General features: G+C 46.7%; 1 protein-coding gene across 1 annotated transcript; it reads right to left on the bottom strand.

The window, feature by feature from the left end:
- Positions 1 to 745: 745 nt before the first annotated feature.
- GM2A (GM2 ganglioside activator) lies at positions 746 to 15,534 on the bottom strand. The gene is made up of 4 exons (XM_032250155.1): positions 15,148 to 15,534; positions 8,312 to 8,464; positions 2,428 to 2,610; positions 746 to 2,052 (listed from the first exon to the last, which is right to left on the bottom strand). Exons 1-4 carry the CDS (start codon positions 15,226 to 15,228, stop codon positions 1,897 to 1,899), a joined length of 573 nt encoding a protein of 190 aa, XP_032106046.1. The 5' UTR covers positions 15,229 to 15,534; the 3' UTR covers positions 746 to 1,896.
- Between the last annotated feature and the right edge of the window lie 1,803 nt (positions 15,535 to 17,337).

Consider the following 17,337-nt stretch of genomic DNA (forward strand, 5'->3'; position numbering starts at 1 on the left):
ATCCCAAACACGCTTTTGAAATCCCAAGATATGATCAGTGAAATCTGCAGCCAAGACAAAGGAGAAACTGTCAACAAGTTAAAACGATTTATTGCTATTCCAGGCTTCAAATGAGCCCAGAACTCAGGGCTGGTGTGTGGTTCAGAAGTTGTCATGGCATTAGCAGGGTGGTGGACAAATCCAGGCAGTCTGATGTTGAGGTCACCCTCTCTTCCTTGGACCACTGCTCCAAAAGCAACTGCTGGTGGTGCCAACTCTTTCCCATCTGCCTCATTCAGCCAACTAGACTCCAAGACTGGGGTAGGCAGCCTTGTGATCCCCGCAGCTCACATCTAAGAGGCTGCCCAGACCTCTCCTAGCACTGGAAGAGACTTTTCCTTGGGACCAGACACTATTGCTTTGGCCCTGTGGAGGGAGAGGCAGTGCCACAGGAGTTGTCTTAAGAAGACAAGGTGGCCAGGCACAGTGGCTCACGCCTGTAGTCCCATCACTTTGGGAGGCCGAGGTGGGCAGATCTCTAGAGGTCAGGAGTTTGAGATCAGCCTGGCCAACAGGGTGAAACCCCATTTCTACTAAAAATACAAAAAATTAGCTGGGCATGGTGGCAGGCACCTGTAATCCCAGCTACTTGGGAGGCTGAGGCCCGGAGGATTGCTTGAACCCAGGAGGCGGAGGTTTCAGTGAGCCGAGATCATGCCACTGCACTCCAGCCTTGGTGACTAAGTAAAATTCTGTCTCAGAAAAAAAAAAAAAAAAAAAAAAAAAAAGGACAAGGTATGCACGGTATGAGATCAGAGGTTGCGAGGTGGCCACCATGAGCCAGCCTGCCCCACTGATATGTCCGTCTGGGACACATCACACTGCACAGCGTTTAAAAAAAAATAATTAGTTGCCGATCTTTTAAAATGGTAAGATTTCATATACAAATCTGGATTTTTGGCTTCCCTAGGAGCAAACATTGAAACTATCTGGCAATACTGGGCCCATGCCATTCTTATGTGGCACTGACTGATCATAGCCAGGTAGCAGGTGTCTTCACACACTGGCTATGTACTCTCCCACCTACTCCAGTCCTTGCCACCCTTAATTATATTTCCAACTGAAGACCAGGCCTCAACGGCCTTGTATCAATGCACGTGTGCTGTGACTTTCTGTATAGTATAAGAAATATTTACACTGTAGTATTATCTTTAATCAAAAAGGAAAAATTGAAATCAAGCATGGAAACAACATGTTTCTCATCGTCCTTGTCACTCACTTAAGTCTCTTGCTAGGCCTTGCGGGTACCTGAGTTTGTAAACAACAGAGCACTCCTAATATCTCCCCCAAGGGATCCCTCCCCGACACACCCTGCCTCTCCAGGATACACTGCACCCTAGTATTAACTGGGCAAATCTAAAAAGGAAATCAAAATTAGTCACAAAAGTTAGGGAAGGAATAGACTAAGAGCAACTACTTTCATTTCACCCCTTCATTCTAACAGAGGCTGGAGTAGAACAAAAACATTAATACTGTCACTTTGCTTTTAACTTAGAGACAAAAAAAAAGAGTGAGAGAGAAAGTCATAAAGTCTCTTCAGCTCCTAAAACACGCTGGTTCCCATTCCGAGACTGAATGCGGCTCTTTAGAGAGAATGTTAATGGGGATGGGTCACGTGGTCAGCCTACATGCCCTGGGCTATCAAGAACTGTCCAACTTATCCTCCCTTAGGTCAGGGCTGCTTCCCCCAGCCTAAAATGTTAAGTTGCACAAAATGATTTTCAGTTAGGGTAGGGGACTCATTGTAGAAAGGGGATTAAAGGTGGGCAGAGAGTAGGAATTTGGCCTTGGCAAACACAAGACAGAGGAAAAGGAACCTTCCTCATACCCCTCCATTCTGCTGGAGCAGATGCCATGTTATAGGCCCTTTAGAGAGGCAGCGATCTTGATGCAGCCCACACGCCTCTCGCTGCTGCTCAGGACACTCTGCATGCGGTAGTTCCCGGTGGTGAGCCAACTGGGCAACTCCAGGGAAGGCACAGTGAATTCACTCTGGGGCAGTGAGTAGGTTCCCTGTGGGAAAGCCAGAGGACCGCCAGTCAGTGGGAGCCTACTGATGGGCTCTCTCTCCTGAGCCACTGCTAGGATTGTAGACATGAACTACTACCCCTCTTCCCATTCTCAAACTGGCCACACAAGATGGAGACTGCCATAGCACTGTGGAGCATAGATTATTATAGATAAAGGGCCCCAAAGATCACATCTAAGTTCAAGTCTCCCACTTCATAGATGATAACTGAGGCTCCCAAAAGATAAGTGATTCCAGATAGGTCACACTGGATTACAGATCCAGAGACATTTGGACCTACAAGAGGAGAATACAAAGACCCTTCTCCCCAAAACCCATCTCTTTAGCCGTGGGGGTACCGCTCTCTCCTAAGTACTTACTTCTTTGAAAGGACAGTGGCAAGGAAGCCCATAGGTATGTAGGGGCTCTGGGCAGGGCTCCCCAGTAGGAAATAACATATCAAGCACATCACAGAAGTCTTCGAAGGTACAGCTGCCAATCTGGTCTGTGCATGGAATCTTGATCCAGAGGCCGGCCACTTCCTTCTCCAAAAGTAAATCCATCTGGTAAAAAAAAAAAAAAAAAAAATTGGGGGGAGTTTTGAAAAAGGTTGTAAGTATAAATTCCAGGGCAAACATACCAGCTCTTCTGTGTCTTCAAAAAAGCAGCAGTATATTTTAATCATAGAATTTTTAATGAGCTAGCCAGGTAAACTACTCACATTCCTTTGTATGTGCGCCCTAATCTCTTTGGCTCCTGCAAAGACAGAGACTCCGGCTGCCTTCAGCCAAGAACTATAGAAAAAACCCCTAGGCCTTCCAAAAGGGTTTCAGCCGATATTCTATAACTCTCTCTAATATGTTTCCCTTAATGTTTTTGCCACCACCTTGAGCGAATCTCCACACTTGTGCCCGTGGCAGGCATTAATAATCAAACATGAAATTTTTCCCTACATTAAACTATACATAAACTTCGAATTTCTTTCTTTTCTTTTCTTTTCTTTTCTTTTCTTTCTTTCTTTCTTTCTTTCTTTTTCTTTCTTTTTTTTTTTTTTTTTTTCGTTCTTTCTTTCTCTCTCTCTCTTTCTTTCTTTCTTCTTTCTCTTTCTTTCTTTCTTTCTCTTTCTCTCTCTCTCTTTTCTTTTCTTTTTCTTTTTCTTTTTGTCATGGCTTATTGCACTCACTGTAGCCTCAACCTCCTGAGCTCAGACGGTCCTCCTGCCTCAACCTCCTATGTAGTTGGGAAACACAGGCAGGCACATGCCACCACACCCAGCTAAATTTGTATTTTTTGTAGCGACAGGGTCTCACTTTGTTATCCAAGCTGGGCTCAAGCTCCTGGGCTCTAGCAATCCTCCCAAAGTGCTGGGATTACAGGCGTGAGCCACCATGCTCAGCCCATAGTCTTAGAATTCTGTAGGTACTCACTACCAATTGATTGGTTCTAACACGTGCATTGAAACGCACTAGTCATCTAACTGCTAATTGGTTAACCGTGGCATTGCTTCCTAGGCTTTCCTTCCGAGCCCAGCCTTGGCCCCAGAATCCTTTTCTGCATAGGACTTCAGGTAGTTACTACCAACTGATGAACTGGTTACCAAAATGAACCCAACTGGTTGTTCTTGGGTCACATTTTCTCTGTACAGCCACAGAAGACAGAATTAGGAACAATAGGAATGTAGAGAAAGATCGCCTTGGGACTGGTATAAAATCACAGCTACAACTACCTCAGGGAGTAGTGGGCTCCCTGACTCAGCTGGGAAAGCTACAAAGACTCTTGTACCTGGAGTAGAGCTGGGTGAGAAGATCTAGAATACACTTCACGCCTCCATGCTGTCATGACTCCTATTTTGTCATGACTCCTATTTTGGAGGTCGAAGCTGACCAGGAGGAAGTAGCCAGAATTTCACAGTGGACAGTCCCAGTTGTCCCAGGCATATGCTGAATAGTCACCATGTATTAGTTGCCTCTAGAGCCAAATGAGGTGTCCCTTAGAACCATGTCCATCACCCACCAAAAGTATCAAGGGAAAACTCTAAGGGAAGTGCAATAGGAAATTAGCTTTCTCAAATATCTGATTCCTTGTGGGTGTGACGGCAGGAAATCACGTTTTTAGGATCCCTTTCAGCTCTGACATTCTAGCATTTTATTTGGGGCTCCGTTTCTAAGAGATAAACCCTGGATAGGCACGTATATCCTCAGAGCCGGCTGGGCTCCTGCTGGTTCCCAGGCCATGGGCTCAAGTCTTCCAGATGCCCAGATGTCAAGATATTAGCTGCCTTCCTCCAGGTCCAGAAAGAAAAAAGAAATCAACACATCCTGTGTTCTGAGTGGACAAATTCAAATTGCTCCTCTCACTAGCCTTATCTGCTGCTGAGACATATATCCTCTCTGATCTCTGCTTCTATCCCCAGCACAGGACAAGCACGACACAAGAAGTGTACTGAACTGAAGTCAACAGAAGGTTCTAAGGCAGCAGCCACGCCTGCCATTTGGAAATTACAAATTATGGCTCATTTCTTATTCTCAATCTATTTGCTACTATGACTCAGAAAAGGAAGCAGGGCGGAGTCATGAGCCCAGGCACATATGTGACTTCAGGGGCTTGGGGAACCAAGTTATCAGGCCTGAAAGGCTGGAATAAGTATATATGATAAATACAATGACAATTTACAATTCTCAAGGATGGGGAAACCAGAGTCCCACAGGCTGAAACTTGAGGGAGGCTGGGCAGTGGGAGTTATTAACGTTGCCAAATCTCATGGAGCAAGTCAAAAGAGAAAAGGGAGCTCCTGAGCAGGCCCCAGTCTAACCTATGGCCATGGAAACCTGGGACACTTAACTTTTAAAAATTACAGCTAAGGTCAAATCTATCCAGATCCCAGATTTGACTTTTGATTGAAGATATTTCACTACAGCGAGGTCAGGGAAGGAGAGGATGGCAGTTGCTTTCTTGGGTTTGGGCAGTCACTCTCCTTTGGGCCTTAGTGTAACAAGGGGTTGAAGCCCTGCGGCCTCAAGAGTGCTCCAGGCTCATCTAGAGCTTAGTTCTGGGCAGCTCTCCTAAGCGGGTCTGCTGGGCAAGGGGAGAGGTCTGGAACTGAATCTGCAGCACTCCTCTCCCCTCCCCTGCAAATACACCAAGCACTAAGTCTACCTCCCTGACAGTAAAAGCTCAGGAACCAAGCCCCAAGATAAACACACCAGCCTTGTCCATGCTAACAACTCGCATTGGGACCTGGGGCAAGCTGCAATCTTCCCTGAGAGCCTCTGTCCCTCATCATCTCTTCTCCCTAGCAAGTGGTCAGGAGAGCTTTCATCTAATAGTTGATATGCACATACCCTAAAAAGAGAAAAGAACTGAACTAAATACACACACACGCACACACGCACACACACACACACGCACGCGCAGAAATACTGGCAGTCAGGCACGGTGTCTGATGTCTGTAATCCCAGAACTTTGGGAGGTCAGGAGTTCAAGACCAGCCTGGCTAACATGGCGAAACCTCATCTCTACTAAAAATACAAAAATTAGCTGGACGTGGCGGTGCATACCTGTAATCCCAGCTACTCCAGAAGCTGAGACAGGAGAATCCCTTGAACCTGGGAGGTGGAGGTTGCAATGAGCCAAGATTGCACCACAATACTCCAGTCTAGACAACACAGTGAAACTCCATCTCAAAAAAATCTTGGGGAAAGAGAAGGAACAGAGGGGATCCGAGGCCAATTTTTACTAAGCACAAGTGAGTCAAGACTGAGGAGATTATTTAGGCCCAAATTTATGACAGGTAATAGAACAATGGAAAAAGAGGGTAGGGGGTAAAATCCATCTCAGTGGTCTGTGAAGGAGCCAGGAAAAGCATGGTGAGGGCAGAAGAGGGGGTTTGTCAGCTTCTTGTTTCCAAGTCAGCTACACAGGCCCTCCCTAGAAACGCCAGTGGTTGCACAGTGATGGCGGGAGAGGGAGCACAGTGGCAGGTCTGCCAGGAGAGCCCACACTCCAGATTCAGCAGAGGGACGACACACGTGTGTCGTCCTGGCAGAGAAACAGTACCATGTCCATACATGGGAAATAATTCCACCCCTTGGCCCAGATCCAAGGGTACAGGGCTTGATCCCCTACCACCTGAGGAACAGTAAAGGAACATAATGACTCAGCTAGGAAAAGACTTAGTATGAGGTGCAGGGGAGCTGAAAGCTGCCGCATATCCAGGACTTGTGTCTGGGTCAAGAGGCTGCAGGATAAGACAGATGCTAATTGAAATGTTCACAAGATCTAACAAGTACTGAGCATGTCCTGGCTGCCAGGCCCTGTGCATTATTTACTAACTCAGGTATTGCTCAAGGAAAATCCATAAGGTAGGAGCTGTGATTAAGCCAGGTCTAAGGGTAATGACAGAAACACAGATTGCAGATCAGTACTCTTTTAAATGATTAACACAAAACTGGTACCAGAATAGATCTGGATCAGGAACAGACTGAAGGGCATGGAGGAACATCATATAAAGGTAGCAATTTTAGCTAGAGAGTAAAGGACCATAATAAATGGTTTTGCAATGGATATATGAAAAGTCTTCATTATTCTGTAAGAAAATATAAAAACATCGGCCCCTGAAATAGTCAATGGATGGAAACAAACAGGTTATTCCCAAAGTAAATACAAAAGGCAAATAAACGTACGAATAGACATCTGTGCTCACTAGGAATGATGCAAGTTGGTTCAGACATTGGGAGGCACTTAGGTAGTATGTATCAAAAGACCTAGAAAGTGTCTATCTAGATAATCAGAAAATTATAAAAAGATGTACTATAATAAGGTGGTTATTACAGCAAAAAAAAAAATAGGATGGGCTGAGGGGGGTGGCTCATACCTATAATCCCAACATTTTGGGAGTCTGAGGCAGAAGGATTGCTTTTGCCCAGGCTGGTCAGACCAGCCTGGGCAACATAGGGAGGCTCCATCTCCATAAAAAATAAAAAAATTAGGTAAGCATGGTGACATGTGCCTGTGGTCCCAGCTACTCAGGAGGCTGAGGCAAGAGGATCACTTAAGCCCACAAAGTCAAGGCTGCAGTAAGCCATGATCATACCACTGCACTCCAGCCTGAGCAACAGAGTGAGACACTGTCTCTAAAATTATAATAAATTAAAATAATAAAATAAAATAATGATTGGGTAAAAAACATGACTATGTAGAGCCACCTAATCCTTGGAAAGTGATATGGAACATATAGTATTGTGCAAAAAAAAGCAAGTATAATAGCACATATCATGTACTCCCATGAGTATAAGTGTGTCTGTATTTACAAACACATAACGATTCTGACAGGATATGTAAAGAGAAAACACTGGCTGTCTCTAGGATTTAGGTTGCTGGAGGACATTGACAATGAGCACTGCCTATTATCACACATATCCATTAAAAATAAGTATGTATGTTACACATGTAATTGTATGAGGAAAGTTGCAAAGCATGTCCTATAAGATGTTAAAAGTGCTTATCCCCATCACTAGGTAGTGAGATTTCTAGTGATTTATTTTATTTGTTTATTTATTTATTTTTGAGACAGAGTTTTGCTCTGCCACCCAGGCTGAAGTGCAGTGGTGCGATCTCGGCTCACTGCAACCTCTGCCTCTTGGGTTCAAGTGATTCTCCCACCTCAGCCTCCCAAGTAGCTGGGATTACAGGCACATGCCACCACACCCAGCTAATTTTTCTATTTTCAGTAAAGATGGGGTTTCATCATGTTGGCCAGGCTGGTCTTGAACTCCTGACCTCAAATGATCTTCCCACTTCAGTCTCCCAAAGTGCTGGGATTACAGGCATGAGCCACTGCACCTGGCCTATTTTATTTATTTTTTGACCGCTTGTGTTTTCTAAAGTGACTATGTAGTACTGGCTAATTGATGTATTGATTTTATAATTAACAACAAAACCAAATTGCCCAACCAGAGCTGTCAGACAATAATCAGCAGTTGGCCATCAGGCCCAGAGAAGGCCAGGACGCTCCTGCCAGGCTCAAGGTATCTGTCACTCCTGCCCTTACCAGGAAGTTGCTGGCACTGACATCAGAGATTCCTTTCAATCAGATGATCCTGAGATTCCATGAACCTGTGAACGAGTATTTGAATCTACACGTCCTATACTATTCTGGAAATCCAGGATTCCGACATTCTTCACAGTTCCCCCAGCATATGTGCCCCAGTGCCCCTGCTAGCCAGCCTCTGGCACCTCCCCTTCCCCACCCACCCCCAGGCTCACCTTCAAAGGAGAACTCAGGGGGACACTAGTGCTGCCCACGACACTGAGGGTTACATTCCCAGGAATGATGATGGGGTCAGGCTCCACAGTCAGGCTTCTGATCACCGCAGGGTCCTTCCCTTCATCACAGTTGTCCCAGGAAAACTTACGCAGCTGGAAGGACCAGGGACAATCAGGCAGCAAGGAAGGAGGAGAAGAAAAAGGTTAACAAAAGAAACTATCACAGATCGTAGGAAAAACGAGCTCCTGGCAGTGTGACCTTGGGTGAGGCACCTCTGTCTTTGAGCGTCATCTATGAGGCTCCACACCTATGAACCTGGGATAACACTTGCCCTGCTCATTTTATAGACAAGACTAAACTAAAAGACTCAAAAGACATTATCTCACAAAAGTGTATTGTAAACTATAAGGCAGAATATGACAGACCTGGAACTTCAAAACAGGAGACTGACCTAATTGGCCTTTGGTGGGCGCCTTCTCTGCTTTCCCACCTCCCTGCTGCCTGCTCCTCTCCAGCCAGCCTTGGGATCCCAGCAGAGGGCAGCCTCCTGGAGGATTCACCTCTGCAGCCCACACCCAGGACCTTGTTCATGTCACACCCCACACCCAACGCAGAGCCAGGAATAATGGGAAATACAGAACACAGATAACAGCATCTGAAATTCCACTCTCAAGGGGGAAGGTGATTAACTCAGGAAGGAATAGGACACCCATGAAAAGATCCCCAGTGGATCACTTGCTGATGAATAATCCCCAGTGAATGGACTTCCCCAGTGAATGGACTTCCCCAGTCCTAACCAGTGGTTTCTTCTTCCCATCCCACCTCTCATGCCACGTGCCCAGTTGGGTCAACCACCACCACGCTGCTGAGCTGTTCTTTCTGTTCTTCCTCCACATCCCCCAGGTCTCCTGATTCTGCCACCATTACATCTGCATGTGACTGTATGTGACCGCCACTTCCCACTCCAACAGGACCCTGTCTGACAATCTTGAACACTTCCCCCACCATGCAGACTCTCTGCCCACCCACTCTCACCTCTCCCAGCCCCCTAGAGGCCACCTATGAGAGACTGTTGGCACGCCCTCCATCCACACCCTGCCTCAGAGAGAAAACCTGCCAGTCCCACACCCCCAAGCGGACCCCCACCTTCAACACTCCCATCACTGACTGGACCCAGCAGGATCACCTAACCTCAGCTAAGCTGATGGATTCTCTCTGCCCAATTTTGGAATTAAGGTATAAAAGGCTGGGGATATGGGGGCTTTGTGCTGTCACTGGATCCTCAATTTTGGGTTGAGGCCAGACCATCTAGATCTGTGACCCATGACCAAGTGGAAGCTAATGAAGGATAAGAACTAAGGGCTCTGCTGGTCTGTGGAAAAGGGAACAGGTGAAGTCCCACTTCCCTGTCTGTAAAAGCAGCACGGAGTAGCAGTGAAGGGTATGGCTTTGGAGAGACGTGGGTGAAGGACGAGTTTAGCCAAACAACCCTGGGTGGAAATCATAGCTCTGCCACACTATGTGATTTTACCGGTCAGTTTCCCCTTTGGAGTCTCCATTTCCACATCTTTTAACTGGAGGCATGTCTACCTTCCTCTCCAGGATGTTGCAAGGGCGAGAGCGTGTATATAAAGTTCATAACCCAATGCCAGACACAACTCAAGAGCCGGCTCACTCAGTGGGAGCCATTAGCATCCTAGCCTCCGCTTCCTGCCGGCAGTGCCATAAGATGTCATGTAGTTCTGTGATAAACTTCCCCTTTACCCAAGCTTTTAGGAATGAGTTCCTACCCCTTGGAATGAAAGCTCATGTCATGACTAAGAAAGGCAGGACAGGGCAGTTGCCAATAAATGTTTCCTTCAACATTCATTCCACAAATATTTGTGGAGCAACGATGACAGGCCTTGGGCTAAGCGCTGTGGCAAGAGTGGTAAACAATCAGACATGGCTCCTGCCCTGCCTTCAGTAGCTTACCGTCTAATGCAAATAAGTATCACTCGCTATGACTTGTGAGTGCACAAGGAAATGTGCAGAATGTAACGTTGACAGCAACAAAAGACTCACTTACATAGGGTGGTGGGGAAGTGATACATAAGCTGGACTCTTACAGGATGAGAAGTCAGACATGTAAGTGCAGAAAGAATGTTCCAGGCCAAGGGAACCCTGAGGTTCAAAGAAGCTTGACTGCTGTAGGCACTGGGGGAAGGCCATGGGCTAAACGTCATGGACGAGGGACCCAGATGAGGCTGGAGGGGCGGCAGGGTCATTTAATGTAGGTCCCCACAAGCCATACTCAGGAGGTTGCGTTAACTACAGGTGCAGTGGAACCCCACTGAAGAACAGTACTACACTGTGATTTGTGCGTGTGAACAGACTGAAAACGGTCAAGGGAAAGAATACCTGGAATTAAGAGTCGGGCTGGAGGGCTACGTAGGAGCAGGACTAGGCATTTTCTGGGTGGGGATGCTTTCACAGATTCTAAGGCAGCCTGATCCACACCGAGGATTGATTCCGGGCTGGGGGTGGGGGCAGGGTATCCAGAGTGCCTACTGGAGAAGAATTCCCTCCCCTCTTCCAAGCTCCGCATTCCCCAGGCCCTGGGGCAGACGTAACAAGATGGCTTCCTGGGGGTAACGTCCGGCCAGCTGTCTCTATGGTGACAAATTTTGCTGCTGAATCCAGGATCATCGGGGAAGGCAGATGTAATGGATTAGCAATCCCTACCAAGACCAGGCCAGGCACCAGATATCGGCCATCCCAGCCTAAGTCAACAAGTGGGAAGGGGCAGCACAAGGCAGAGGGGAAAGGCACAGCTCTGGGGGCAGAGATATGGGCACTACAGGTATGAATTAAAATCCCAGCTCAGCCAGGCTTGTTGGCTGAGACCACGGGTAAGTTAACCCCCTAGAGGTTCAAAATTTCCTCATCTACTACGTGGACATAATGATATCTTCTCACAGAGCTATTGTGAGGGCATGATGTTTGTATACAGAAAGCACAGGGCACAACTCCTCGAGGTAAACAAGGAAAGACTAAGAAGCTGTCGCAGGCCAGAGGAGAGTGGGGACACAACAACATGTGTCATGACAACAATGGCTATGCAGTGCCCTGGATTGGACCCTGGCTCAGAAAGAGGACATCAATGGGAAAACTGGTGAAACCCAAATACAGACTAGAATTCAGTTAACAGTAATGTACTAATGTTGTTTTCTTAGTTCTGAGATATGTACAATGATAATATAAGATCCTAACAGGGGAAACTGAGTCAGGAGTATATGGAAACTCTATATTATCTCTGAAGCTTTTTTTTTCTTGAGGCGGAGTCTCACTCTGTCACCTAGGCTAGAGTGTAGCGGCGAGATCTCGGTTCACTGCAACCTCTGCCTCCTGGGTTCAAGTGATTCTCCTGCCTCGGCCTCCCAAGTAGCTGGGATCACAGGTGTACGCCACCATATTTGGCTAATTTTTGTATTTTTCATACAGACAGGGTTACACCATGTTGGTCAGGTTGGTCTTGAACTCCTGGCCTCAAGTGATTTGCCTGCCTCTGCCTCCCACAGTGCCGGATTATAGGCGTGGGTCATCACGCCTTGCTGCAACTTTTCTATAAACCTAAAATTACTCCAAAGAACATTTTTTAGGAAAAAAGCACATAGCTCAGTACATACCACATAGTATGTGTACAACAAATGACAGCCACTATCCAGCACCACGGAGTCTATTAAGCACCTACTATATGATTAGCATGGGGTTAGATATCCTCCCCTGTCTAATACTCCTCACAGCCTGGAGTCACAAGGTCAGCTATGCTAGAAGAGGAACAGAAATTCAGGTTTCCTGTTGTTCAAACACTCACTGCCACCCCCCAGACTTTATCTGGCCCAGGGATTTAAGGTCAGGGCTCTGAACCACATGAGCCCTGAGAAGATGTAGATGCTGTGTGATTTTGAGTGACCTTTATAGTGTCTCAGGGCCTCTTCAAAACTGCCAATCTAAGACCTTCTAGTTTGAGATGGCATCCATACCCACAGCATATAGGAGAACAAGTTTGTAGGGTAAGCTAGCAGCCTCTAGCCAGACTCTGCTATGAAGTGGCCAGCCCTGGAGCCAAGAGAAACATTCGCAGTCAACATTCAGGAGCAAGGTATAAATTCTCCAGTCAAATGAAATCAAAAGGTCCACGTTCCTTCATTCGACAAGCAAAATAGACTTTCTGCCTCAGGGGCAGAGTGAGGCCAAGCCTATAGAGTTATAGGGCTTTATTTGTTTCCGATTTTAGAACTTTTCCATCAATGAATGTATTTCCCTTCACTGGCAATTCTCCAAGACAAGATGCAGGTTGGCACCATCACATCACAGATGAGGAGACCAAGACTCAGAGAATCCATGGATTAACACAGGGGAAGGATCAGAAGCCAAGCCTCCCTGCTTTCAGTACCACCCACTTTCCTCTACACTGCACTGTTGCTCACTGTCAGACAAACATTAGCAAGGTGGTAGAAGGGAGGGGATCTAGGGTGGACCTATCCCTTTGCTACCAGAAATGTCTGATGGCTTGCCCACTGCTAGCAGCCAAGAGGCAATGGAATTGGGTTTTTGTTTTGGAGGTTTTTTTGTGAGACAGGGTCTCACTCTGTCACCCAGACTGAAATGCAGTGATACAATCTCAGCTGCACTCATGACCTCCCAGGCTCAAGCGATCTCTGCACCTCAGCCCAGCTAATTTTTGTATTTTTTGCAGACAGGGTTTCGCCATGTTGCCTAGGCTGGTCTTGAACTCCTGAGCTCAAGCAATCTGCCCACCTCAGCCTCCCAAAGTGTTGGGATTACAGGTGTGCACCACTGCACCTGGTCTTGCTTTTTTTTTTCAAACTGACAAACCATAGTTGTATACATTTATGAGGTACAATGTGAAATGTATTCTCTTAGTTGTTTTGAAATGCACAGAGTTCTCAACTTACAAAGGTTTGACATACAACTTTTCTTTTCTCTCTCTCTCTTTTTTTTTTTTTTTTTTTTTTTGAGACGGAGTCTCTCTCTGCCACCCAGGCTGGAGTGCAGTGGCGCGATCTCAGCTCACTGCAACCTCCACCTCCCTGGTTCAAGTACTTCTCCTGCCTCAATCTCCCGAGCTGGGATTACAGGCATGGGCCACCATGTCCGGCTAATTTTTGTATTTTTAGTAGAGACAGGGTTTCACCATGTTGGCCAGGCTGGTCTCAAACTCCTGACCTCAGGCAATCTGCCCACCTCGGCCTCCCAAAGTGCTGAGATTACAGGCTTGAGCCACCATGCCCAGCCTACAATTTTTCAACTATACAATAGAACCTAAGTGATAAATATTCAGTAGAACTGTACTTTGAGTATCCATACTGTTTTTCACTTTCAGTACAGTCTTCAATAAATTACATAAGATATCCAACACTTTATTATGAGATGGGCTTTGTGTTTGATGATGTTGCCCAACTGTAGACTAATGTAATTGTTCTGAGCATGTTTAGGTAGGCTAGCCTAAGCTATAATACTCAGGTTAGTTGTATTAGAAGCATTTTCAATTTAATGGTATTTTCAACTTACAATGGGTTTATCGGAACATAACCTCAAGAAAAATTAAGGAGCTTCTGCGTATAATACATTACTGACTATAGTCACCCTGGCATAAAATAAATCTCAAAGCCTATTCCTTAGCAGAACTCAGTGGCCCACACCTGTAGTCCCAGCTACTCAGGAGGCTGAGGTGGGAGGATTGCTCGAGCCCAGGAGTTCAAGGTGGCAGTGAGCTATGATTGCCCCACTGCACTCCAGCCTGGGTGACAGAGTGAGACCCCACCTTTACTCTCAACTTCTGTAAGTTCAACTTGGTTAGACTCTACATATAAGTGAGATAATAAAACAGAACTACCATGTGAACCAGTAATCCCACTTCTGGGTTTATATCCAAAGGAACTGAAATCAATATTTCTAAGGGATATCTGCACTCCCGTATTCATTGCAGCATTACTCACAATAGCTAAGAAATGGAAGTAAGTGTCCATTAACAGACACTTGTTGGATAAAGAAATTAGCCGTCAAATTGAATGCGTAAAGAAAATGTGGTATACACAACAGAATACTATTTCAGCCTTTAAAAGGGGGGAAATCTTGTCATTTGCAACAACATAGACTAAATCTGGAAGACATTGAGCTAGTTGAAATAAGCCAGGAACTAGGCTTTTTCAGGTCTAGGGATTACAGAACTTCCCTGTCCCAGGGATCTGCAGCACGGTGTGAATCAGAAGTGAAGGAGGAAGCTTACAGGGTAGGGGGACTGCTGTCTCAGTGGCTCACAACTACAGGCAGCGGAGTCACAGCCCTCGGTAGTTGTCACCAGATGGGCAAACCTGGATCCTCTGGCCTGGAGAAGCTCTCAAACCCTCCCATCTCTCAGGAAGAGTTCAGGGCATTCGAGTAGAGGAAGAGATGAGGCAGCAGGCCTTATCATGGGGACATCAGGAGTGGGGGTCGGGGTCAGGAGCAGGGTAACAGGACTGAATCTCTGTGAACAGTGCCTTAGTTTTAAGGCTCTCTGCATTTTCACACCGTCGTCGCTTGGAGAGAAGGCGGGAGAATGCAGACGTGAGATTAATCTCTCCAAAAAGGGCCTGGAGCAGAACAAGTCCTCAGAGGCCACCCTCACTGTACAGACTGAATCCCACAACTAGTTACTTTGGGAGGCTCTACTGGAAAGAACTAACTCTAGAGAACAGAGTGGCTACCCCCATATCTCACCCAGACCCTCACACCCGTATCTGGGCCAGGAAGCTGCAAACAGCCTCTTAAAGCAGAGTGCACTCACCTTTTTCGGGTGGGCTTGTGCAGGGGCCGCGAGAAACAAGCCCAGGGCGATCAGGAGCGGAGCCTGCATCAGGGATTGCATTGAGAAGGGTGGGTCCGGGCCGAGTTAACTGCAAGGTCTGCGGCGGCAGAGGCGCCTTTAAGCCTTTAAATGCCTTCCTGCATTGGTTACACAAAGCTATGTATCGTTATGCAAAGCTGAGTCCAGACACTGGCAATTTCGCCCCGCCTCGCCCCGCCCGCGCTAGAGACTTCGGCTGCGCCCCCTCGCTCTTTTCATTGGAACCTGTCTCTCCAACGTACGTGTCAAGGCCTGCCCTCTGCAGGGCGTAGGCGGAGCTGGAGGAGAAAGGGGGCGGAGCTGAGTGCGACCGAGCTGAGTGCGGCTGGAGCCCAGTGGAGCTTAGCGCGAGGGTGGTGCGGGTCACGAGGACGAAGCGGACGAAGCGGAGCTGCACGCGCGGGAGGGGCGAGGCCGTGGCGCGAGGAGGGGCCGAGCGGAGTGCGGGGGGGGGCGGAGCCGAGCCCCTGGGAGAGGCGGGGCCGGGCGGGTGATGGAGCGGCGCTGTGGCTTCTGAACTCCTGCCTGGACCGTCACTTCCCGAAGGACCTTTGGGGAAACCGCGGATTGTATGTTTTCACTCACAAGTCCTTCTTGACAAAAATGTCACGCTCTCTGCCATGTTACGCTTCCCCATAGTTGTGTGTTTTTATTAATTATAACCGTTATAAAAACTAACAGTAAGTGCTTGAACGCATGCTAAGGATTCAAGAGGGAATGCTTTTTTCTTCTTCCCCAATTTTAACACTGAGAAAACTGATACACAGGGAGGATAGCTCTGTCAAGGTCACACAGCTAGGAAAGGATAGAGCAAGGCTTCTTTTTAGACACGCCATCAGCCAAGATTTTGTCAGGTTACTACACGAGTTGGAGATTTGCTTTTAGAAAATAACAGGGCTGTTGTTACCGGTACCGCCAACTTACCACTAAATTGTGAACTCCACAAGGGGTGGGATCATGACTCTTAGGCACTCATTTATACCCAGTGCCTGACACATAATAGACAATCTGTTGAGTACATGAATGCATGTGTAGAATTTAAAACTCAACTGATCATCTTTTTTAAGTAAACTTTTTATTTTTAAATTAATTTTAGTTTTACGGAAAAGTTGCAAAAATAGTACAAAGCTCTCTTCGTTCCTCTATCGTTGAGTAAGGCTCCCCGTGGCCTGCCCAGGGTTCAGGCTGCAGGCACAGAGCTTGTGCTCACGTGCCGGGGCCCCTTCAACTGCCAGCGACAAGGAGGTTGCAAAAGAATAAAAAATTAATTTTTTTTTTAAAAAGCTGAGAGCATGACATTGGTAGACTATTATTAACCAAGCTCCACACTTTACCTAATGATTCTCCCATTCTGATCAACTCTTCCCTTTCATCTAGCCCAGTTGAGGTAGGAGAACAGGTCTGGAGGCAGAGAAACTAAGGCCATTTCACTCTGACTTCCTAGAACAAAATTGAAAGGAAAACCCTAAATCTCCACACATAAGTAACAAAAGGAACAGAGGATACTCTTGTTGCAAACCCCCACTTTTTCTGCGCAGCAATTCGGAAATTGAAAGTACATTTCAATTTCTATGCTAAATTTTAATTTCTATGTTAAAATTGCATAGAACTGCAACTTTCTAACTTCAGCCCGATTGGTTGCATTCCACAACCAATCAGATGTTTGCATGGGAGCGTGACCTTTGTGACTTCACATCAGCCTCTGATTGAGGGCCACCACTTCATTTACATGAGATGAGCACCAAGTGGCCAATGGGAAGGCTCTAGCGGGTATTTGGACCCAAGAAGATTTTGTATCCCGGCCCTTGAGCTGCTGCTTGTCCTGCTCCCACACTGTGGAGTGTACTTTCATCTTCAATAAATCCTTGCTTTTGTTCTTTCATTGCTCAATTCTTGCCTTGTTTTGCTGTGTGTTTTGTCCAATTCTTTGTTCAAAAACTCCAAGAACCTAGACAACTTTCAGTCAAAACCCTCTACTGGTAACATTTTGGCAAGCCAGCCAGGAGAGACGGTAGGCCCAACGCTTGGGATTTATTTTTCTCTTTTTTCCTTTTAATACAGGGGAATCTTTCTCTCCCTCGCTCTTTGCCTTTCCAGCACGGAATCCCGGGTGGACAGAGCCTAAGCACA

Source organism: Sapajus apella, unplaced genomic scaffold (assembly GCF_009761245.1).
Source record: "Sapajus apella isolate SASKATOON/1434 unplaced genomic scaffold, GSC_monkey_1.0 scaffold71, whole genome shotgun sequence".
Lineage (NCBI taxonomy): Eukaryota > Metazoa > Chordata > Mammalia > Primates > Cebidae > Sapajus > Sapajus apella.